The sequence below is a fragment of the Pantherophis guttatus genome, chromosome 2 (genome assembly GCF_059756535.1).
Source record: "Pantherophis guttatus breed Tessera chromosome 2, ASM5975653v1, whole genome shotgun sequence".
In the NCBI taxonomy this organism is placed as follows: domain Eukaryota; kingdom Metazoa; phylum Chordata; class Lepidosauria; order Squamata; family Colubridae; genus Pantherophis; species Pantherophis guttatus.
In genome coordinates this window covers 172,070,371-172,096,796 of record NC_142064.1, presented here as the reverse complement: position 1 = coordinate 172,096,796, position 26,426 = coordinate 172,070,371, and the positions used below count along the sequence as shown (strand labels likewise).

At 37.9% G+C, this 26,426-nt stretch overlaps 1 protein-coding gene across 25 annotated transcripts in view; it reads right to left on the bottom strand.

Annotated features, from left to right (window-relative positions):
* Nucleotides 1–26,426, bottom strand: part of WIZ (WIZ zinc finger) — a 76,537-nt gene that overhangs the window by 48,997 nt on the left and 1,114 nt on the right. For 9 of the 25 annotated variants that reach the window (XM_087883589.1, XM_034407672.3, XM_034407705.3 and 6 more), the window contains exon 2: nt 17,604–18,060. The exons of 10 other annotated variants lie outside the window; for them this stretch is intronic. In XM_087883589.1, coding sequence (XP_087739715.1) covers nt 17,604–17,979 — 376 coding nt within the window. In that variant the 5' untranslated portion in view covers nt 17,980–18,060. Of the gene's footprint in view, nt 1–17,603; nt 18,061–26,283; nt 26,365–26,426 lie in introns of those variants that run through there. 6 more of the 25 variants (XM_034407696.3, XM_087883591.1, XM_087883592.1 and 3 more) reach the window with 3 other exon arrangements.

Sequence of the window (26,426 nt, the reverse complement as noted above, 5' to 3'; positions counted from 1 at the left end):
CCCCCGCCTTCCATATACCTGCAATACCTCCCCCCTCCCATTACAATGGCAGCCGAAAGCAAGCAAGCAACATAGAGGCTGACATGCTGGTCAGATAGTTTCCCTTGGATATCACTGAATAAGAAGAGTTTACAGTTTATAAATCTAAACCAAACTAATTTAGAATTGCTTATAAAATACCATCCCTGCAATAAGGGAGAAATCTGATTAGGATTGCAGTGGTTAGAAGTTTCTCCTCCCTCCAGGCTATTTTCCTGATAACTATTTTCCCTTTGTCTTCAGAACTGGGCACTTCAAATCACTGACAACAAGGAGAGGGGAAAAAATCCTGTTCCATCTGTCTGCATTTCCCATAAAGGGAAGCTGCAAAATTAGCAAGCCACTTTTCCCCTTGAAAGATCTGATGCATGGGAGCCAACAACCAACATGAGGAAGGAGTTCCTCCAAATGAGACTTCTTACAATATACAAAAAGTAGTAACAGTATCAAAACAAAAAATTAAAACAAAACCAGTTTGAATTGTAGTTTTAAATAAACCACAACCAAGTCAGAAATACATTGATTTAGCTTCTGAACACAGACAAAAGTTTGGCACTGTTTTTTACCTGGTTTAGAGTCCATGGAAAAGTCCTAGGTCCATGATGGCGAACCTATGGCACACATATCGGTGGGCACGAGAGCTCAGCTCTGGCACACATATGTGCACCAGCCAGCTGATTTTCGGGCCTTCCAGGCCCACTGGGAGTCAGCAAACAGGCCATTTCCGGCCTCTGGAGGGCCTCCAGGGAGGTGGAGAAGGCCACTTTCACCCTCCCCAGGCTCCTAGAAAGGCTCTGGAGCCTGGGGAGGGCGAAAAACAGGCCTACCAGGCCCACCGTGCCATCACATGCCCGAAGCGGGGGAAGCACGCGATGGGTGGGTGGGTGTCACATACACATGCACGGGGGCGGGACGCATAGAATTATGGGTGTGGGCACACTCATGCACAAGCCCCCTGCACTCCCCCTGCTTTTGGCACGTGATGGCAAAAAGGTTAGCTATCACTGTCCTAGGTATCACTCAGAAATAATATAAAAGAGAAGGTATTCAGCAGAAAAGCTAATTGCTAACCAACTTGAAACCTCCTACATCTTCTTATTTTTTTAAGCTACTCAACAGACTGTTATACATCTTCCACGTAGAACAAAAGGCTATACTGATAATACTCTTATTTATGGCAAGATTGTTTTATCAAGATCAATTTTAATTAAAGGCACTTCACAGAAGGCTGACAACAAATAGTATACACATTAGATGGTATAAATAACAGTATTTTTCATACTGATGTTTATTGAGTAAAATGAAAATGTCAGGGTTCAGCTAATGTTGCAATTACAGTAAACCTTGTGACATAGAAAAAAAATTCAAAATTAAGTAGATACTATTTATGGCATCAAAATAAGACTGTTGTTTCTGTACCTCTGCATATTTATCTATTTAGCAGTATTTTTATGCCCAGACTGCCCATACATAAGAGACATCTTGCAGACATTCACAGATTGGGTTTAGGGCCTCAAAGGCCATGTATTGTGATATAATTAGGAGTTGCCAACTTGCCAGTAAAACTAAAGATGAAGAGTTTGGAAGAGTTCTAGATACAAGTAGACCTTGTTTAGCTACTGCCTTGTATGGTAACTTTTCACAGTTACGATGAAAAAATAACGCTGTCACCAATCCTTGCATTTAGTGCATTCAGAAAGTATTCAGACCCGCTTCACTTCTGACAACTCTGTTATGCTGCAGCCTGTTTTTCCAGTTGTTGAAGTTCATTTTTTTTCTCATTAATCTACACTCAAGTACCCCATAATGACAAAGTGAAAACAGAACTTTAGAAATGTCTGTAAATAAACTTTTTAATGAAAACAAAATTTCATTTGGCATTAATTACTCTGGCATGAGAGCCATTTTGGTTTGGTGGTTAAGGAACTGGCTAGAAACCAGGAGACTATGAGTTCAAGCCTCACTTTAGGCATGAAAGTCAGCTAGATGACTAGGTCAGTCACTCAGCCCAATTTACATCAAAAGTTGTTATTGTGTGCAAAGTAGGAGGAAGGAATATTAGATATTTTCATTGCTCGCATTATTTTTAAAAATAAAGGCAAGATGAAAAATAAAAAATAAAATAAAATTTACCAGCTTTAGATAAAACAAGCTATCAGCTACATTTTGCCAAACCAAGTGCAAAATTTGAAGACAGAACACACCCCTATGATAAATTCATTCATAAATTCTGCAATTTCAGTGACAAAATACTAAATTTTGCTCTCAATACTGATCGCTCATCTGCCTCTGTTCCAATTTACTGTTAATGATATGGCTCTGATTTTTTGTGTGTGCAGCACATGACAAGCAAACAGACCCTTCAATTCCTTCAGCTTTACCATCCTTCATCCATCAATCATGGTACCAAAACAAGAATGGGTAAGTTTTGATGTGCAAGTTGTGTCTCTTCTTGTTTCTGTCATGGACCTGACCATTTACTGTGGACTTGAGCTCACCACCTTTATGAGTGACAAAGCATAACAAATTTTACACACCTTGCAGCTGCCCTTGCATGATGTCAGTTTAAGGAGGAAACACTATTTTAATAAAGACCTAAAGAATTTTAGTCCTAGTTTAAGGAGCCATGGTAGCACAGTGGTTAGAATGCAGTATTGCAGACTGACTCTGCCCACTAGCAGGAGTTTGATCTTGACCGGCTAAAGGTTGACTCAGCCTTCCATCCTTCTGAGGTTGGTAAAATGAGCACTCAAGATTGTTGGGGGAAATATGCTGATTCTGTAAACCACTTAGAGCAGGGGTGTCAAACTCACGTCGTCACATTGTCGTCACGTGATGTATCATGACTTTCCCCCCTTTGCTAAAATGGGGTTGGGCATGGCCAGCGTGTGACATATTGACACCCCTGACTTAGATAGTGTTGTGAAGCACTATAAGTCTAAGTGCTAATGCTATTGCTACTCATTGGCTGGAGTTAAAATGAAGGCAGAAAAAGGATATTGCCAAGGCATATTTGTGCATGGTTAGATGTATGTCCTTAGATATTAATAGTCTGACAGACATTAATTATTAAAAGAAGCACCAACAACTAGTGAAGGAACAGATTTGTCTTATAAGTTATTCACAAGAATGCTATTTGAGGGGGGACACCTGGTTCATCGGCAACATGTAATACAGGTAATCTTCAACGTACGATCACAATTGAGCCCGAAATTTCTATTGTTAAGTGATTCATTTGTTAAGTGAGTTTTGCCCCATTTTACGACCTTTCTTGCCACAGTTGTTAAGTGAATCACTGCAATTGATAAATTAATAAACTAGTTGTTAAAGTGAATGTGGCTTCCCCATTGACTTTAGTTGTCAAAAGTTTGCAAAAAGGGATCACATGACCTTGGGACACAGCAATGGTCGTAAGTATGATCCAATTGCCAAGCATCTGAATTTTGATCACATGATCATGGAGATGCTGCAAAAGTCATAACTGGAAAAAAATGGTCATACAGTAAGTCACATTTTTCACTGCCGTTATAACTTTGAACAGTCACTAAGTGAACTGTTGTAAGTCAAGAACTACACACATAAGAAAGTACATAAATAATCAGTGATGACTGAAAAGCTGAAAGTGAAAGAAACCTCATAAAAATGTTCATGAAATTACCAGGAACTAAGTTTAATTTCCCTTTCATGGATTACTGCCTTGTCATGGCGAAGGGGTTTGCATTGCTCAGTGAAGCTATGAGCTATGCTGTGCAGGGCCACCCAAGACGGACATGTCATAGCAGAGAGCTCTGACAAGACGTGATCCACTAGAGAAGGAAATGGCAACCCACTCCAGTATCTTTGCCATGAAAGCCCCATAGACAGTACCAAAAGGAAAAAAGATATGATGCTGGAACAGTGGTGGGTTCCTCCCGGTTCAGCCCAGTTCTCCCGAGCCGGTAGCGGGGACGATATGACGTCACCAAACCAGTTCTCTCCCCCCCGCCCCCACCTCCCCGCCCCCACCCCCCCACCGCCCGCATTATTCTTACCTTTTATTTGGCCCCACCCCCAATCTATTGCTGCCTCCTGAGTCCCACCTGATGGCTAGAGGAAAAAAAACGGTTTAAACTCTTGCCGCGGGGCTTCAAAGGGCCGCCCTACAGCTCATCAGTGTTAAAAGAAAACAAATGAGTAGACCAATGCCTGCAAAAATACATGAGTAGATCAGTGCCTGCAAAAATAAATGGGTAGACCAGTGCCTGCAAAAAATAAATGGGTAGATCGGTACAGCTCTGCAAGCAGTTAAAAGCCTGGTAGACCAGTACCTCTGCTAAATCCTAAATAATTGTCACATGACCATCAAACCACACCCACAAAATAAGCCACGCCCACAGAATCGGTAGTAAAAAAATTTAGAACCCATCCCTGCGCTGGAAGATGAGCCCCTCAGGTCAGAAGGTGTCCAATATGCTACTGGGGAAGAACAGAGGGCTACTACTAGTAGCGCCAGAAAGAGTGAAGCGACTGGGCCAAAGCCGAAAGGATGCTCAGCTGTGGATGCATCTGGTGGTGAAAGGAAAGTCCGATGCTGTAATGATTTTTTCTCCATAGGAACCTGGAATGTAAGATCCTTGAATTAAGGCAAGCTGGACGTGGTTAAACAAGAGATGACAAGACTGAACATCGACATCTTAGCATTCAGCGAACTAAAATGGACAGGAATGGGTGAATTTAATTCAGATGACCATCAGGTATACTACTGCAGGCAAGAATCCATCTGAAGAAATGGAGTAGCTTTCACAGTCAATAAAAGAGTAGAAAAAGCAGTACTGGGATACAATCCACAAAATGACAGAATGATCTCAGTTCGAATCCAAGGCAAACCATTCAACATCACGGTAGTCCAAGTCTGTGTCCCAACCACTGGTGCTGAAGAGGATGAACTTGACCGATTCTATGAAGACTTACAACACCTTCGAGCATTAACACCAAAAAATGATGTCCTTATCATCCTAAGGAATGCTAAAGTAGGAAGCCAAAAGATAACTGGAATAACGGGCAAGTTTGGCCTTGGAGTACAAAATGAAGCAGGGCACAGGCTGGTAGAATTTTGTCAAGAGAATATGATGGTCATAGCAAATACTCTTTTCCAACAACCCAAGAGACGACTCTACACATGGACATCACCAGACAGTCAACACAGAAATCAGATTGACTATGTGCTCTGCAGCCAAAGATGGAGAAGCTCTATACAGTCAGTAAAAACAAGACCAGGAGCTGACTGTGGCTCAGATCATGAGCTTCTCATGATCTGATTTAAAATTTAGGCTTAAATTGAAGAAAGTAGGGAAAAGCACTAGGCCACTCAGGTATGAACTAAATCATATCCCTGATGAATATACAATAGAGGTGACAAATACATTTAAGCAATTAGATCTGATAGACAGAGTGCCTGAAGAACTATGGATGGAGGTTCACAACACTGTGGAAGAGGTAGCAACTAAAACCATCTCAAAGAAAAAGAAATCCAAGAAAGCAAAATGGCTGTCAGAGGAAGCTTTGCAAATAGCTGAGGAAAGAAGGGAAGCGAAAGGCAAGGGAGAAAAAGATACATCCAGTTAAATGCTGAATTCCAGAAAATAGCTAGAAGAGATAAGAATACCTTCTTAAATGAACAGTGCAAAGAAATAGAAGAAAACAATAGAATAGGGAGGACCAGAGACCTCTTCAAGAAAATTGGAGATATGAAGGGAATGTTTCATGCAAAGATGGGCATGATAAAGGACCAAAATGGCAGGGACCTATCAGAGGCAGAAGACATTAAGAAGAGGTGGCAAAATTACACAGAAGAACTATACAAGAACGAGCTTAACCACGATGGGGTTGTCACTGACCTCGAGCCAGACATCCTGGAATGTAAAGTCAAATGGGCCAGGGATGAAATCTACTTACCTTCCCTATCGGTTTGGAAGAGTGCGCACCATGCGTGCGCGCTCCCTCTGCTCACACACGCATGCATATCACATGCAATTTTGGACCTTCTGTGCATGCGCAAAGCCTTCTGCGCATGCGCAGAGGGTAAAAAACAGGTTACTTCCTGGTTAAAACCAGGAAGTAACGGGCAGGTGGATGGAGCCTCGCGCTGCTGCTGCTACCGGTTCTCGAAACCACCTGCCGCCGCCATTACTGGTTTGCCTGAACTGGTGCGAACCGGTACCATTTCACCCCTGAAATGGGCCTTAGGAAGTGTGAGCAACAACAAACCTAGTGGAGGTGACAGTACTCCAGCTGAGTATTCAAAACCTTAAAAGACGATGCAGTAAACGTGCTACACTCAATTTGCCAGCAAATTTGGAAAACTCAACAGTGGTCACAGGATTGAAAAAGTCAGTTTACATTCCAATTCCAAAGAAGGGCAAGGCCAAAGAATGTTCAAATTACCGCACCATTGCACTCATTTCACAAGCTAACAAAGTTATGCTTAAAATCCTACAAGCTAGGCTCCAGCAGTATGTTTACCGAAAACAATCAGAAGTACAGGCAAGATTTCGAAGAGGCAGAGGAACTAGAGATCAAATTGCCAACATATGCTGGATCATGGAGAAAGCTAGGGAGTTCCAGAAAAACATCTACTTCTGCTTCACTGACTATACTAAAGCCTTTGATTGTGTGGATCACAACAAATTGTGGCAAGTTCTTAAAGAGATGGGAGAACCAGACCATCTTATTTGTCTCTTGAGAAACCTTATGCGGGTCAAGAAGCAACAGTGAGAACTGGACATTCAACCACTGATTGGTTCAAAATTGAGAAAGGAGTTCGGCATGGCTATATTGTCACCCTGCCTATTTAACTTATATGCAGAGCACATCATGAGAAAGGCGGGGCTAGATGAATCATAAATTGGAATTAAGATTGCTGAGAGAAATGTCAACAACTCAGATATGCAGATGATATCACTCTAATGGCAGAAAGTAAAGAGGAACCAAAGAGCCTCTTGATGCAGGTGAAGGAGGAGAGTGCAAAAGTTGGCTTGAAACTCAACATTAAGAAAACTAAGATCATGGCATCTGGCCCTCTCAATTCCTGGCAAATAGATGGGGAAGAAATGGAGGTAGTGACAGATTTTATTTTCCTGGGCTCCAAGATCACTGCTGATGGGGACTACAGCCAAGAAATTAAAAGACGCTTGCTCCTGGGGAGGAAAGCTATGACAAATTTAGGCAGCATACTAAAAAGCAGAGACATCACCCTGCCAACAAAAGTGTGTATAGTCAAGGCTATGGTTTTCCAAGTTGCAATGTATGGCTGTGAAGGTTGGACCATAAGGAAGGCTGAGTTCCAAGGAACTGAGGCCTTTGAACTATGGCGCTGGAGAAGACTCCTGCTAGTCCCTTGGACTGCAAGGCGATCAAACCGGTCAGTCCTAGAGGAGATCAACCCTGATTGTTCTTTAGAAGGCTAGATCCTGAAGATGAAACTCAAATACTTTGGCCACCTAATGAGAAGAAAGGACTCTCTGGAAAAGAGCCCAATGCTGGGAACGATTGAGAGCAAAAGAAGAAGGGGGCGACAGAGAATGAGGTGGCTGGATGGAGTCACTGAATGTTCTGACCAAGGCTTCCTGAGACAGTAACAATCACACGCTTAGTCCCAAAAACCCTCTTTTTATTTCAACGGCTGTGAATTATGTTCATTCACAGCCCGTAATGAGTCCCAAGCAGTTTGTGAATAGTCTGACAGAAGTCTGCCACAGTCTTTCGGGATAAGGCTGATAAGCACCCACCTTTATCTCCCTTGAAACGCTGCCAAAGACCTAATTGCCAATTAGCTTTGCAAGGCCAAACAGAGCACAAAGTCAAAACGGAACTTCAGAGTTTAAACTGACCAGAATGAAGAAAATTGCTTTCTGCAAAGGCTCATGTCCCTTTGCTCCTCCTTTATGTCTTATGGGAGTGGCCAATCATCTCCAAGTCTTATTCCCAAGTCGCTCCTTTTGTCTTAACTGTTCTTGCCTTCTGGCAGCTCTGCGCATGCGTGCACTGGGAACAGGCTCTCCCTGTTCCTCTGCCTCGCTGATGTCAGACTCTGGAGGCTCTGGAGTCAGCACATAACTCCCAGATGGCCCTGGCCCCATCTCTGCCTCCGATGCAGAGTCCTCGTCCGAGCCTTCCCCAGACTCCAGGACTGGCCCATGTTCCTTCCCAGCCTCTTCACTGTCCGACTCTGCTGCCAGCTCCGCAGGCTGCTGGCAGACCACAACACTGAAGCAGTTGGCATGAGTTTAAATGGACTCAGGGGATGGTAGAAGACAGGAAGGCCTGGAGGAACGTTGTCCATGGGGTCACGATGGGTCGGACACAACTTCATGACTAACAACAACAAAATTTAATTTTAAATTTTGGTTAATTTTACTTCTAACCAATTTCATTTTCATTGAATATACAAAATATTTTTTAAAATGTAGAGTTTCTGTTAACAGAATACTGTAAAACATAATGTTGTCAATGGTTTATCATTACTGTAGCATATATTGTTCTTAAGATTCTAAGATTCCAACCAGTCGTGGGTTTCAATTTTGGCCGCTACTGGTTCATGCTTCTGCACATGCGCAGAGATGTCTGGGCAGGTGGGCGGAGCCTCCCGCCACCGCTGGTACCAGTTTGCCTGATCTGGGGTGAACCAGTAGCAACCCACCACTGATTCCAACTGATGGGTCGACTATTCCATTATCTGCTTATTCATGGGTTCTACGTTACAAGACTATCACAGTGTTGATTTACTTAAAGCTATGAAAGCTATGTCAGTCTCTTTCATACAACTTTGTATTTCTATGAGTTGTTACTCTGGTGTTTTTTAATATTGCTCCAAACAATTATTTTTGCTTTTCTTGGTTTTAGATTAAATAAATTTAAAATTATGTTCAATTTTCTCTTTATAGTAGTGAGAATCACTTTGTATCGTTTTATATTGCAGTACTGGTCTTAATGTGTTGCTTTGGTTGTTTAGCCATTTTTGTCCATTTAATATTATTTATCAGCTAAATCGTTTCAGTTTTTTAAATTACTCCTATCATGTTGGGATCATTCTGCTTTTCCAAATGGCTTGTACTCGAAGTATTTTGTGGCAAATTGGAAGACTTTTTTTGGCAGTAATGAATTCCATTATATACTTTTCATATATTTTTATTGAACATCTGCTTTTCTATGTATACTATAATTATCAGTATCAACACAGATTAATTATTACGATGACAATGTTGGAAATGTCAAATTTACCTACCACTCTTTGACCATGGTATCATCTTCTGCCAACCAGGTGCATTTTAATCCACCTTATTATTAACATCTCCTCATAGCACAAATCTCTTGAAATTCATAGCTCACAGCTTTTCAAAAATACATTGGAAGGGATAGCAACATGCTAGGTGGCATTTGCTTTCAATTCTAAATCCAGAGGAGGTCTTCCTAAATAGCTTATAGCTCAATAATATTGACTGAAGATATGATGGTTTTAGCATTCAAAGTTCCTCATTCCTGCTGCTCATAGTCAAAAAATCATCCATTGTCAAACTTAAAATTTAAATATCAAGAATTCAATAACATGATTACAAGTTCCTCAGAGAAGGGAGCTAAAAGAGACAGCTGTTAGGAAGAAAGAGCAGCACATTATGAAAGAGACCCTTGTGTGCTGGCTGTTAGAGGCCTTAAGATGCTGGCTGAACTGAATTACCCTCAGTGTGATATCAGGATAAAAGTGAGAGAATTCTTCTGGTCAGCAGGACACACATTATAAGATCACTTTTCTCACTTTCGCAAACTACCCTGAATACCTCCTGCTCCATCAGCTAGCCACCAAGACCTTTGCTTGCAAGCACTGAGAAGCAGGTTTTGTAAAAGCAGGTTTACATCGGCATTTCTGTATTATGAGATTATGTACTATTTACAATCCACCCCAGTGATATTCACATGTGTGGTGAAAAAAAGATAAACAGCTCAAAATGTAAAGTGAGCCTGGAGTTCCATCAGTGTTGTTGGGTTTTTTGTCTAGTAATTAGCCCAACTTAAGGTAATATATTATGTCAAAAGTTAAAATATAGATTGATTGATTTAAGGCTTTATCTGAGGCCTTCTATCCTAATGTCATATATCTCTTTGCAGTCTATATTGGAAAATATTAATTCAAATACAAGGATCTATGTAACAATTTATTGTATTGTATTTACTTAAAAGATGTAAAAAGAAGGTAACACAAGATTTCCAATGAAGAAATTTCAAATAAGATATTGCCAGTTCTTTGAGGTAGACAATGTCAAGTAACAGATGCAATAAAGATTCCAGGAGTGTTCTTCATTGTTGCAAGACAGACTAACAGAATCTTGGAAACTGATCAGTTTTTCTCTATTTCATTTTATGCTAAAAAAAATCAGGGGAAAAGGATATTTTGAGTTTCTTTCTCAAAAGTCCTCTTTCTCAAGACTGAACAACCTTTTCTAAAACTCCTCCCTTACTAGCTAATTCCTTCTCCCCTCCCCTCCCCTTTCCTGTTCAGATTTATAGATATTCACAGATACCCATAGTTAGGGAATTTGGGGTGGAAAATCTCTTGTCCATTTCCTCCCAATTTTTCTATGTAGAAGTCTGGAAGCCTGCCTCTTTTGGAGAGGACAGGCAGTCCACATCTTTCCCTCTTTTGATTTGTCATTCCTATCAGGGCCACAAGTAATTCTCACACCTACTGTATCAAGTTGGGTGTTATTGTTGCTATAAAAGCACCTGAAAGTAATTTAAGTATTAATAATGTAAGTACCGGTATTTCTATAAAAAGGATCACTTTTCTCAGATACTTCCCTTGGGTTCGTATTCAACAATTTAGCACTGTATTTGATTTGGAAAATATCTCATGTACCTTGCAAAGTACCATTTCAGTGTAAGGAATTAAATATTAATTAAAAATGAGTTGATTTCAGTGTAATATCTTTGCAATTATTGTCTACAATAGATTTACATATGCTCCAGAAAAATTTTGGTATATTCCTCACTATATCACAAAAACATATTGCCAAATACTAAATTTTAATGTTATCAAATGGAAAAATAAAATTATTTGTGCTAACTAATTTGATCTAACTGTGAATTAAATTGAAATTATTTTTTTTTTAATTTGCCCCAATTTTTTGAGTAAAATAGCATAGAAATATTCCAAGTATAAACCTCAGTCCAGAAAAAATTGGCAGCGAATGTCCAATTTGTCTTGAGAGAATGTTTCCAGTGTTTGCAATATGACACAGTTTCTTTACATAGATCAAGGACTGAAGAATGAATTATTCTGTTAACGGGAAGGCTATATAAGGGAAAAGAAAAACAACTATGTGTCAAATGGAGGATCTAGGACAGTGTTGGCGAACCTTTTGGCACCAAGTGCCAAAATGGGAGCATGCATGCCGGGAACCGGAAGAGCAGCTGCCCTGCATGCACACCAGGCGGCTGCTCTTCCAGTTTCTGGTGCTCCTGTGTCCGTGAAGACCAGCTGGCCAGCACACTGGAACCCAGACGAGCAATGGGTGATGGCTTGCATGCCCAGAAAGATGGCTCTGGGTGCCACTTCCAGCACGCATGCCATAGGATTGCCATCACGGATCTAGAAGAAAGATAGGCAACAGGGAATTATCAAGATGCTCTGGACTTCAATTCTGATAATCGTTTGCCACTGGCCTTAGTCGATATAGTTGATGAGGGTAACAGATGTAGAACATGGCAGATCTTTGATTTTACGTATTTTACATAAAAGAGGTTTTTATAGAGATTCTGAAAAGGATCTTTGTAAGAGTAAAAAATTAATACTTTTCAAATGCTTGCCTGAGATATATATGTGATAGTTGATGTCATTCCAATGATATATAGATAGAGTTGTATCACTGTTTGCATTAACTGTTTAATTTCTCATAATTTTATCACTGACATAACATAGCTAGAATTTATGAACTGTACAACATTTATTTTGGAAAGGTAGTTTGCTGTTAAAAACATATAGAGAGTATGATTACATAAATATTAGTTATAATTTTTAAAATTCTTGTCCTGCTCTTTTCATTAAAGATATCAAGAACTGTGTAGGTGTTCTATTAGGTAAGAAAAGAAAGATAAAAAAGAGAAATATTATATTTTGAAAAGCTGGCTTCAGTAGCTAGAATTTTTAGACATGTATGAGATCATTTTACCTTTTCCTTGCCATCACCAATAAAAACAATTATTTTAGAATGATTTACATCTTAAAATTATTTCCTAAAGAAATATTTACGAAATTGTTACTATTGTATATCATAATATCTACAATGTCAATATTTCCAACTAAACACAATCTTTATAAAATCTATGAGTACAACCCAAAATATTGGTCATATATTTTACATCTACAGAATTATATTTACTAAAACTGTCAGGCATGAAGGACCAGGTCAACATGTGAAGGTTCAATTAAACTGATTTGTTGCTAAAGGTCTATGCATAGGAATCTTCCCAACTAATGATTAGCACCTGCTTAGAGTTAGGTAGGGTTAAACTTAGTTTTCTTTTGGATACCTAGGGTTTTTAGGCTGATCCCCCTCTTCACTCCATCCCTAGACTCTGACATCTCTTCTTCTACTGAAAAAACCAATTTCTTCTTGATTTTAAAGATATAAAGATTTTCTCAAAATCACTTATATTAAATCAACAGCCATAATCTAATTATATTTTGAAACATCTCTTACTTAATTCAGTGTTTTTTACTTCTGTATAAGTACAATGAAGTCAGGTACAATGTAATTGGCTAAGTACATGAAGTGGAAAAAACATTCAAGAGAAGGCAATGGCAGACTACACTTCCAATGCTACCAAGAAAACTGCATGGATGTAGTCATGAAGAATTGAGATCAGCTCAAGGGATTTTTTTAAATTTATAAACATCTAGAACAGCAGTCCCCAAATTTTTTGGCACCAGGAACTAGTTTTGTAGAAGCCAATTTTTCCATGGACCGGATGAAAAGAGAAGGAGCATGCAACCTAGATCCCTCGCATACGCAATTTACAGTAGGATTCACACTCCTATGAGAATCTAATATTTGATGATTTGACGTGTAGCTGAGGCAATGATGGGGAACAGCTGTAAATACAAATGAAGCCTTGCTCGCTTGCTCGCCACTCTCTTCCAGCTGAGGGGCTCAGTTCCTAATAGGATACGAACCAGTCCATGGCCGAGGACTTGGGGACCCCTGATCTAGAGATATACAAACTAAAAATCAATGGCTACAAAAATAGTACTTTGACTGGCAGATGGAAAGAAATATCAACAGTTTATTAGAAAATATTAACTATCCATAAGTTGAAGCTGAATCCATTGTAAAGATCAAGTATGCAAAAGGCAAAAAGGAGCAGTAAAGATCAGCATATGACTAAGTAGATGTTTCTATTGCAATACTGGTTGATATTTGGATCTTCACGTTTGACATGGTGCAGCAGGTAGCTCAAGTTACAAAATGCAAAGTTTATAATAACTGAAATCAAACCTCAGGTATTGTTTTCTATTTCTCTCTCTCAGAAAATGAACATTGAAATGAACACTGAAGACATTTCTTGTCTTCACTTTTACCAGCAGAAACAGGATCACAAACACACTGTAGGCCAAAAAAGCCACACTGGGACAGAGGCCCATTGTTTTTTAGCAGTCTTAAGAATTCTGTTAATGCAAGACAGGATTAGCCGTCTTGCACTGCATTTAGAATTTGTTTTAAAAAGAGGCACATAAATTTTACAAAGTATTAACTTTGTATCCATATTATTACAAAATTATTTAAATGTATTTTAATATTTAAAAAAAAATCTTAAGAGATATAAGGTTTTGTCATGGTCTCCAGAAATGTAGAAAGTATTTGATAATGTTACCAAATTTTTCATCATCTTGATCAGGGGTGTTCAAACTGGCAGCCCATGGGCCAGATGTGTCACGTGCAGGCCACGCCCACCCCTGCTCTGCGAAGGGGAAAAACATCACGATACATCATGTGACGGCAACATGACGCAACGAGTTTGACACCCGTGATCTTGATGAATAAATTCATCAAAATTATAGCAGCAAAAATGAAACCAATCTAACATTTCACACACACACGTAAATATGAAGGATACATCAATTAATTCTCTCATTCCAAAAATGTAGCATCTACTTCCAGAGCATGGTCAGCAGTTTTACTAAGCAAATATAGTCCATGTTTAGTGACCACAATTGGGACTGGCAACTCTGTCACTAAGCAAAGCAGCTGTTACAGTAAATGGAAACTCATGTGACTGCAACAATGCTTTTTGGCTCAAAACTGAGAGTTCACACGTTTCACTTTTGCCTACCTCCTGACCTCCTTCTCTTCCTTTGGAATGGTAAACCCAGGACTGGGATAATTAACAAGAAGGAATTAATATTTATATTTACACTGATTTGAGAGGAAGGAATTACAAGAGAAAAAGCAGGCTCACAATGGGAATACATACTGAAAGCAATACTGGCACTGGCAGCTTCAAGTGCATTACACAACCTGCTGCATTCCCCACTAAGTGCCTACTCTCTTGTAATCCTTTCCTCTCAAAACTTTCTGCTGGGGAGTGGAATTAATCAGGCACAGGAGAAATTGCCTATGGAAATTGCTTGGTCATTTCCCCCCTCCTCACAAAAGGGAGAGATTGGAGAATATATAGGCATACAATGGGGAATTATTTGGGCTGTTTATGTAGCTGCAAACATCAGCACATTGCTTTCAATGTGTATTCTCCACTGTGTAGTTCTTTACTTTCTTGTATTGCCTTTCTATTCAATCTGTCTGCTCTAAAATCAGGAGAGGGGAAGAAAAACAATAGGACGTTACGTTCTGATGGCTATGCCAATCACATGATTGAGACAGTACTGGCATAACTTCAAAAGATCACTGAATGAGGCTGTTGGTAAATGAGGATTACCTATAGCAGGGATGTCAAACTCGTGTCATTACGGCGATGTCCCATGACGTATCGGGACTTTTCTCCCTTTGCTAAACTGGGCTGGAGGAGAGCCAGCATGTGATGCATCCAGCCCGCGGGCCACAAATTTTACACCCCTGACCTATAGAAATTATCAGAAAATTATCATAGAAACTAGCTAACTGAAAACACGTGTCTCAATAATAAGTTTTATGCTGATTTATCCTTCCAGTGGAAGTTTCCTTCCCCAAGCTCTCAGCCTGGATAGGTGCCTCTAGACAAGAAAGGAAGCACCTCAACCAATTAAATAAATAAACCTCCCACTTGTTCTTCTGGCTAAGCATACTTGGGCAATTGGCCAATTTCATATTCCTCAAAATGCCAATTTATCACATGTATCCTACAACTGTAATTTTCACCTTGTCTGATTAGTTGAGGTGATTAGTTTATCGTGTCATCTCAGGTGCATTGCAAACCTGTCAATGGTCAGGATTCTGAAAGAAGTACCTTTGCAATAGTTACCTCTGACAACAAACCTATGGCAATTTCCTATACAATTTCCTATGCAAAATGTCAGAGATACACCATTATATACTGCTGAAAGGAGAATGTTCATTCAGCTCATAATAAACAAAATATCAAAAATAAAATATAAGTAATTTCTGAGCCAATTTCCAGGTGCACCACATACTGAACTGCAAATATCAACTTTTAGCTAAAAAAAGAATGGCTTTCAGTCATTCTGGCTGTGAAAGGTAAACTTGAAAATGTGTGAGTGAAGCCTAATGAAATTTCACAGCTTCTTAGGAAGCATGTTTTTCAATGCTCTGCATATTTCTCTTTGTTTCTTTGTGACCAGAAGGAGCTAACAAAGTTGGCAAAAAGAAAAAAGAAAAAACAAGCAAACAGAAAGACATTTATATACTTTTAAAAATCCAGCTATTTCTGAATGGCATTTGAAAACATTTGAGCAGGCATTCATTTTTCATATATGTAAATAAAAATATCCATGGATGGATTCTCAGCTCATAATTAAGTACCAAGGAAGCAATAATAATAGCAGATATAAAACTATAACAGAGATCAGGGTTAATTCTGTATCCAATTTTTAACTTCTAAAATTAACAATTCTGATACATTCCACACAATATTTGCCATAATGGATTACTGTGGTGAAAACTGTTTTTGTTGGTTGCAAAAAAAAATTTGATCACGAAAAAGGGATATTTTTTTAATAAAATAACTCAGCTTGATGGAACACACAGAAAAATAAACTTTATACAGTTCCAAGAAAATGGTACCCAACAATTAAAATTCAAAAGCCACAACTCTCCAATGGGCAGAATTCTACCATGTAGAAATTTGATATTGTATTTATTATCACAGTAATAATTATTTCTATAATTACAGGTACTCCTCAACTTACAATTCATTTAGTGACCGTTCAAAGTTACAATGGGACTGAAAAAAAATGACTGATGACCATTTTTTACACTGACAACCATTACAGCATCAGATCATGCGATCAAAATTCAGACACTTGGCAAGTGACTCATAGTTTCTGACAGTTGCTGTGTCCTAGGGCCATGCAATCCCCTTTCGCAACCTTCTGACAAGTAAAGATAATGGGTAAGTCAGATTCACTTAGCAACCACATTGCTAATTTAACAGCTGCACTGATTCAACTTACGGTAACTGTGGCAAGAAAAGTTGTAAAATGGGATAAAATTCATTTAACAAACGTTTCACTTAGCAAAAGAAAGTTAGGGCTCAATTGTGATTGTAAGATGAGGACTACCTGTATTGTATTTCTACACCTCCTAAATTTCTTCTAAGATCAAATCTTTTTGATTAAGGGTACATTTCCTTGCTTCACTGTATGTAGACTTTGTTAGGAGTCAAAACATACATGGTATTCTAGCATGTGGTGGTGTCAATTTGGTGCAGCCAAGTGACATATCCAAACAAGGCTTTTATTCTGCAATTGAAATTTTAAAAAATCTGTAACCTTAATATCTATTCCCGACACTTATTAGCTAGCTCCCCCCCACCATGTAAAAGATACAGCACACAAGCATTTTTGTGGACTTCCTTCCTATAAGCCTTTTGTGAGATTTAAGGCTTCATTTCTGCTCCTTAATTCACCTTTATGAAAAAGAGTCCAAACTATTAGATCCCACTCACATCAGTGCAATCACATTGCGCATTTTGTTCCCAAACAGAATAACAAGAGAAAGGGTTGCCCTTAGCTTGAAAAAGCTTACTCAATCCCATATGCAGAAATTAACAAAAATGGCCATGCTTCCTAATAAAAAAAGGTAAAACTTTCCTCTGTCCAACTGTCCCCCTAATAGTAGGATACATTTTTATCATGCTCCTGTATATCTTAAATAAACATACTATAGCCATGTTATATATTTCCAGCCTTAATCCAATTATCCACAGTATAAGAATCACATTTAGATCTTTCTGTGATTTTGTTCTTGACTTGTTAGATAATTCTTTCATTTTCATCTCAGGGTGCTCTCTGAACTCTGGCTTATCTAGGGAGCAAGAAATAAAGCCTTACGAAGCCTGCCATTATGTAGCACTAGACTTACCTGTGACTTCACTGTCTTTCAAAACAGTATCTGAATCTTGACGAATGAATAGGGATAATAAATTGATACCCTCTTTATGACTACACATCTCAGTCACTTTCCCTTCTCTATTCATGGCTTCTAGTTTCTCTGAAGAATTTGGGACAGCTTCTTTCAGCTCAATCCCCCCTTCCTTGGATGCCCTCAACAAAGCTGTGTGCTCAAAAGATGTTTTTCCATCTTTAAAAAAAACAGGAATTCTCGCTTCACCTTGGGGATACTCAAGGGCAATAAGATCCTCTTTGTTTGACACAAGAGTCATTGGCACAGCTTTTTCTTGGTCATCCTCATGCTCTTTCTCCTGTTCTGATAAAGCAGTGGAAACCGATTTCTCCATTCCTTGTGGATTCCGCTGTGTCAATTTCACAAACCAAACATCAAGGCTTTGGAGGATTTGCAACAATTACTGCCAGACAACCTATAATAAAAAAGGCATCATAATGTCTCGTGTTTAGAACAATTTAGAAGGATGAATTTCACACAAGTCCTTTTTCAAATATGTTGATTGAAATTTAATGTACCTGTTACAAATATTCATTATGTGAATCAGAACAAATGTCTCTTATCTAGGGGTAGAGATAATTTCTGGAGTAGAATGAAACAGTTTCGTTCAACAGAATTGAATAATATACACCAAATCAAACATGTTTTATTTACAGCATTGTCTTGCCTGTAAAACAGCTTAACTCAGATGCAAAGCTATAACATAGGTATCACAGCCTGTAGGAGGATATTGATATATGGTTGGCGTAAACCAAGAAACTCTTGAGATTTCAAGCATCAAACTTGACTTCAAGCATCAAGCTATACTGCCCTATACAGAGCAAACTTGAGTAAAGTCACTTTAAAATGTACTGCAGAAGACAAAGATATGACATACATATTTTGTAACCTTGACTGTTAGAGTTCTACAGTATTAGAGTGTTTTCAATTTGATTTGTGGCACATTGGTGACAGAAATTCTACATAGTGTATAGAACAGTATTTAAAGAAATATATTAATGAGAAGTATGTCTCAGCTGCATTTTATCTATTATGGGATAATTCGTCAAGTCATATTCTGAAATAAAAGTATAATCTGAATCTTACATGACATGCATGAACAAAGACAGTTGTCTAAATGTATGCATGGGAAGGGAAATAGAAAAAAAGCAGTAGCAAGCATATCACTCTCAAGCAGGAAGCTCTTACCTCTTGGTCATTTAAACATATGACCAATCTTTATTGCAGATACAATCAGTCAGTATACATTCAGCTGTATTATATAAGTATTAGCTATAGAATTGCAATCTATGTACAATTCAATGATATGCAATTCCTAAAAGGAAAACACAATTTTCTCCAAAGAAACATAACTATCTACACCTAGGATTTATAGTGAGTTTATTGAATTACACAGATGAAGATACATTATGGTGGAAAAGTTGTATCAAACTTTCAATTCTCAAATCCTATGTTATACATATTTTAACATTTCGCTCTATTTGTCTACCAATTCCAAGCCAATTAAATCATCAAGGGAATTAACTCCTTACTGTTCTGTAAGGAGTTACTACAGAATAAATCAGAAAAAACAGTGCCACAACAATAAATAAACAAATAATATTAAACATCAGTCAACTCAATCTTTAAAAAAAAAACTTTTTAAAGAGTCTAAGATAAACAGATTTACTACCTGACACCAAAGGAACTATAAAATAACTATTAGACATGCTTTTCTAGAAATGGCACTCTCTATTCAGGTCGTCAGCATTCCAGTAACCATCCACCAATCTCTGTTTGGCAGAAGACACCTTGAGCAATCGTCCTGACTCTAAGGTGTTCATGTAATTTTGCCATGATTTCTATTATCTCTTTACCCAAATAAACTAAATGCCCATGGGACCTTATTTCTTTCTGTATAAACTCTTCTTTCAAAGTAAGATAAAACTGGTTGAGATTACATTTAAGTAACTTTTTAATAAAAAATCCATGTCTATATTTAATTTGGAATTCCATGATGTCTTACATAAGAGTCTCAAACCTTTTTGGCCTGTGAGCTCATTGGAGTTTTGAGGATGATATGGCTGGGTACTATCATAAAATGCCTGGCATGAATTGTGGCTAATATGTTGTATTGGAACAAAGTATTCCTTTTTTAGAAAGGAAAACAGGTGAAATTAGAATGCAAGCACACTGTTTTAATCCCATGTTTTTTGTATCAATTCTCAAAAAGGTTAGCTCAATTTTTTTTGAAAAATAATTTTCCCAAATAGAAGATTAACTTTGAAATTACTGTACTTCCTTTCAAATGCAAAAATCAGCAAACCCCATAGTGCAAATATAATCAATCTTTCACAATCATGTTCAACAATAAATAAATAAAAGGAGAAAGGGAGACAGATCAGGTACACATCCAGGTTTCTTTATCCTGAGTTCCTACATAAATGAGAGTTGACTATGTTCACATACCGTATTTTTTGGAGTATAAGACGCACCTTTTTCCCCTCTAAAAGGGGGTGAAAATTTAGGTGCGTTTTATACACTGAATGTAGGCCCACCCACCCACTGGTCCCCACCCTTTCACCTCTGCCTGGCAGCAGTTACCTCCTTGCAAGCAAACAGCAAGAAAAAACAGCTCCTTTCAGCTTCAGCACAGCCTAATTAGCACAAGTTGATTGGCTTGGCCTCCTGATTCTCAGCAGAAAGTAGATTGGGGCAGGGCCAGTCAGAGGTGGTATTTACCGGTTCTCCAAACTACTCAAAATTTCTGCTACCGGTTCTCCAGAACTGGTCAGAACCTGCTGAATACCATCTCTGAATAGGACGAATTAAAGCTTAGGCCATCCTTTTGACTTTCAAGCATACTTAGTTGCAATAAATTGCAATAAGTTGTTCCTAATTTAGCTGGTTGGAAAGCAGAACTGGCCTCCAACTGGTCTACCCTACTTCTATGGATATAAATTAAAATGCGCTTTTCAATTATATAATTCTGCTGAATCATATTCAATTTGCAATCTACACCATTCAATATATTTTTTCTTAAGTATCATTTCCAAGTCAGTTATTCCCAATGTGTCACTGTGTTCAAGAAATTATAGACAAAACAGAGAAATGCTTCTGCTCTTAAGTCCATTAATGGGATATTCTCACCAAGAGAACTAAACTCAGAATTCTAGCCATTGAGATCATACTTTTAAAATAATTGTACATAGGATCTAGAATTTTAAGTATTAAAATTTTTTTTCTCTCATTTCATCTGATAATATCTACTTTTTGCTTTGAATTATATATGAAGTGTTAACTACATCCTGCAGTGATGAAAATGAAAACAGGCATATTAATTAAAAGCAAATATATTAGTCATAGACCACTTTATGAACCCATATACATTAAATTATAGTTAGCTTGAAAAAGATAAAAGACAATTACTGTGGATGGTCATATAAACTGTAATCAAGCCACAGTTTGGGTAAACTATGTGTTTTGTCTATTATATGACATTTATCACATTTGGAGACCAAATTGCTTTTTATCAAATTTATATAACTGCCCATCTCACAAGAAGCAAAAAAGTACAAAAACAATAAACAGTTATTAACATAAACATAGTTGTATTAAAAGCATTATAAACACTGCATAGCATGTAAGGAAGTACCCTAGTGAGTACATGGGAGTTGGATAAAACTACTGCACTTCATTGTTCTTCATGAATAACATTTTAAACAATATACTGACAGAGAGATTGGCAATACATATTATCTCATCTATAGTCAACAGTAGCTGCTTCTACTGGACTCAGATTGTTCCCTTAAACAGTAAGATTCAGACAATTCATTTGGTATCAAGAAAACATGGTTATTTCATCCCTAAACCAATGCCAGTGGAAAAACAACAAATACAGTTGCCACTAGGAGGAGATAGATATTCATAAGTGAAATTAAATGAGGCTGTGGCTGTCTAAATACACATACATGGCATGTGGGTAAAAACAGAAGACAACCACTTCACAAACAATTTCCTCACAATGTCATATTTGCTATACCTCTATTCTATATAAATTGTTCTTGAATGACAAATTGACCTCCACCCAAAGGTCAACAGTCTCTTCAACATGTCTCCTCACAATCTGCTTTGCTGTGGCAAGTACCGGTACCTAAATTGACCTTATAAATGTTTGAGTTTGCAAAGATGCTACACCAGAAAGGCAGTAATCAGCAGAATGATGGTAAACTATAATTTAGTTTTTAATATAGCTGCCCTAACCTACCACCAACATTCTTCAATTGGGACCTTTGTGTCAAAGAACGAAATAAGACAGGCCACTAATTTCTGATAATTTTAATGCAGATACAGCATACTGAATACAGTGGATTAATACACTGCCAGGATTCCCTTGCCATGCATCTTTGACAAGAAAAGCACACTTACTCAAGAAATCATGCTGAGTAATTAATTTATATCAGGTATAAATGTTAAAAAACAGCAAAGGCACTACAATTTGTTATTCTACAGTAGTCTTGCAAATGAAAAATGCAAAAATGTAAAACAGAAGCACTACCGCTTGCTTTTCATGAAATGAAAAATACCCAACAAAAATAAAATGGCCTTATTACCATAATTGCCCAAATCATCAGTCCATATATTAAGGCTGGGTTTATATATTATGTTAAGTCATGCTTTTTTTCAATAAACTACAATAGCTGGATTCACACAACACACTAAGCAAAAACCAAACTAATTACACTATATACTAATATAATGTGAAAGCAATTAAAAATATCATAGTTTGAATACCCTTACTTGGACATTTTTCAAAATAATCCACACAAAAAACTGGAATCATTGCTGTTTAAATAAACCAAAACTTATGCATGTTTATTCTGAACTTGTGTCATTATATTTACAGTACTCTTAGAGAAGTATGTGTAAAATTGCAGTGATGAGAAGAAAATTGTACTTCTGCTTCCAGAACTTATAACAAAGTTATACAAATATAACTTCCCTTAACAAATTGTCATATGTTGCTTTACAGTATGTACTGTACTGATATAACAAAATTTTGTAAATGAAAGAGAAAAATTTGTGCAAGAGTTTGACATGTATAAAATGTTATTTTTATTTTAAAAGAAATAGCACAGTTCAGGCTAGGTCTCAGTTCTACAGAAATTAAAATCTGAATTTCAACTATATAGAAGAAACGAGAAAAATAACAAAGAGAAGGAAAAGAATTGCCAAGGAATGTTTTCAGCAAATATTTCCCTGCTATGAGTGATGCAGGGAAGTAAGTGATTATTAGCAAATACAGGTCATAACTTTTCAGAAGCCTCTGTCTCTGCTCTTCTGATTGGCAATAATACCCAGAAAGGGAAATTTAGAATGACCATCCTTTTCTTGCTACTTTCATTAATACCATTAGGGTTTGTATTGCCTATATGCATATAGAAACATTTCCACATATTTATTATTTTTGAATTTATGTGAAATAATATACCTATTATTGGTTAACAGATGAAGCATTGTGTTTGAAAATTAGACAATGATTTTAATCATAAGAAGATTAAATGATTATAAAGGTGAATGTAATGGAAGAATTCAAAATGTATTAATAGCTCCTTAATAAAAAAAATGAATTCATTTTTTTAACTGAAACCAAAGACTTGGAAATAACAAATACACATTTAATCAACACCTGCCTGAAAAAAATAAGCTGAAAACAAGTATCTTATGTTTAATATAACATTCTTTTGTTATTATTGTTTGTGCTTTTGAGTCAATGCAAGTCCTGATAATTACCTGAATTAGTCTCTACAGTTTTCTTGGCAAGGAAGTTGGAAGTGGTTTGCCCTTGCCTTCTTCCTAGGGCTAAGAGAGGAAGCTCAAGTCACCCAGCTACCTTCAGAACTAAGGCAAGATTAGAACTCAGGATCTCACTGTTTTTAGTTTAATGCCTTAACTGCTATATCAAATAGCTATCATTAATGTGTTGCAACACACTTTCCCTTTTGGTTAATTCCTGGGAGATGTATACAAACATATACTTAATCAATTTTCAATTATTAGTCAACAGACTTCCTATTACTTCATTAATTCAATAATGTCTCATGATGAAGAATTCAGTAAACTGAAAAACATAACCACATACTACTAGGAAGCGACAAGGATTTCAGTTTTTTAACAGCCATATAATCTGTAACAAGACAAGTAGCAATTGTTGTGTGTGAACAGGAAAACATCTGTGTTCTGACTAAACCCTGATTGTTATCCTCAATATAAAAAATAGTTTACAACATGTAAAAACCCTTCTCTCAAGGATCTAATCCCAAATCAAAGCTTCTTCCATGAATATAAGAATTTATTTTAATTTTTTTTGCTTATTGCAGATATGAAAGTTACTATCAACAAAACCTGGTTGTTTGTTAAACTGTATTTCATTGTTATATTTTGAAGCTCACATTCAAGGGTATAGTTAGTAGAAGGGCAAGAATCTCCAAAGCCCTTCTTCACATAGTACTATTGAGAATATTATAACAAATCTTTATTTATAAGATGACCCATAACATGCTATGATGGGCATTAAGGCTACAGGATTAGGGAAGTTCTGCATCTGTGTCAGTTGAATCTACTGGATAATTATTCTATAGATACAATTGATGTATTAACTGCTTAAATGAGCAAAAATATAATGTACAGCTGACATAATGTGGACTATAGAACATTCTATTAAGTTTTTAAAAAATCACAAGCTTCTTTATTATTTTTGATACAATATATTTAAAGTTACTGTATCACTGAAACATCTAAGAACAGACTGTCAACATACATAATGTAGTCTAACATGATAAGTGTCTCCTTTGAATTCTGCATTTTGTAACTTTTCCTAATATTCAGGAGACAGCAGTGAAGCACTTGGTAAAGTAGTTCTTTGAAGCAAAACTATAAACGTGCTTGTTATATGTAGCTAAAGATAATCCTTTTGGATAGTTCTTGCTATTACCAATATGCTTATTCCATTTCTCCCTTTCTTACAATGTGTGTGTTCTTGTGTATGTGTGTTTGTGTGTATATAAGTATTTCATAATAAGAAGAGAGAGAAATAGTAAGGATTTTCACTGGAAACCAGTTTATTTAAATTCCATTAAAATTTTGTGAACCGGCAAGACAATTAAGATTAATATGTGGAAGAACCTCTAGTGAAGCAAACAAAAAAGGGATTATAAAAGATAAACATGACCCTTGTATAAATCTATCCCTAACTTCATTGGTGCCTAAATTTAACAATATTCTCTCCTTTCTTAAAATGATTAGCTTACAATTTCAGTTGTGAACAAACATAGCGTTTATCCTCACTCATGATGAGTTAAGATTCATTTCATCACATTTTTGACATTACTTGTTCGTGTCACCTTTCAGCACCCTATTAGATACTTCCTAATGGGAAGCACCAGCCTCACTCAGAAAACTCAGGTCTCAAACTATGATAGTAAAAGTAACAGAGTTGGAAGGGACCTTGGAGGTCATCTAGTCCAACCCCCTGTTCACGCAGGAGACCTATACTAGGGATTCGAACCGCCGACCTTTCTGATCGACAAGCTCAGCATCTTAGCCACTGAGCCGCCTAGGGAGCCGCCTATGACATATGCTGCTTTATTTCAAACACAAGCAGGATTTGGATAATGTGAATGTTATATAAGAATGTTAACAGGAAATATTTCCCACAGGTTATAGAATCAAAGAATCCATAATAAAAAAAATACACGCCTGAGAATTCAGGTATATCCCTATGTTTCCAAATGTATTTTTTTCCAAATAAGTAGATTTCAGATTATGTGCCTAGGTACTGTAGTAATTGTTTCACTGGTTAGTTATTCAGGTAAAACCCTAGTAAACTGCTTGATAAAAAACAAACAAAAAAAACCATGCCAAATGAGCAGCCAGTTTCAGTGACAGGAACCTTAAAAGAATAATTCTACACCTTTTTACCAAGAAGCAGTTCCCATTGAGTTCAACTGAGCAAATGGATACAAGAGTGCAACCTCAAGGAAAATGCATTTTATACAGGCCATGCCTGTTATCAGCCACAAGGCAAGCCATGTCCATTATCCGAAACAGAGAAGCAGTTCAATTGTTTTGAGCTAGTTGAGGCTCAGCCCTTTCAGATGCAACAACTTCAAATTTCACAAGAACTTTGCCCAGGATTAAATCACCATAGAAATAAATCCCCTATCCTGGACAATTTATTTCACTCACCTGGATGGTCGTACGCTTCCCACCCCCGCCCCCCCCCCATTCCAAGAGGAACGGGAATTTACTCCCCCAACGAAGAACCCCGACAGACAGACATGCAGAAGCTGGCACCTTTGCATCACCACCGTCCAAATCTTACCGCCAATGGCTACATTCAGGGGGTCCAACACTCATGAACCGCTGAGTGCCTTACAGGGCCACTCTCCCCCTTCCCTTGCACCTGTCCTGTCTGAAGTGACACCCCCCCCCCACAGCCTCCTCCTCCTCCTCGACTCTTCCAGCTCCTCCGCTGTCCCCGGGCAGCCTCCACGGGACCTGTCATTTGCCCCCTGTGAAGGCAGCTGCAGGAGGCGACCACCCTCTCCTCGCGCCCCTAGTCAAAGGAGCCGGACCCGCCACCCCGCCCGTGGCCTACCTGCCACTCACCTCCCTGACAGCAGGACTGGTTTTGCGGGCACACTCTCGCCTCCCTGTCACTTGTCTTCCCCCCCCCTCCCGCCCGCCGCCCCGAAGCACCGCCTCCTGGCTCCATCCCCTCCGGCCAGGTCCTTCTTCCCG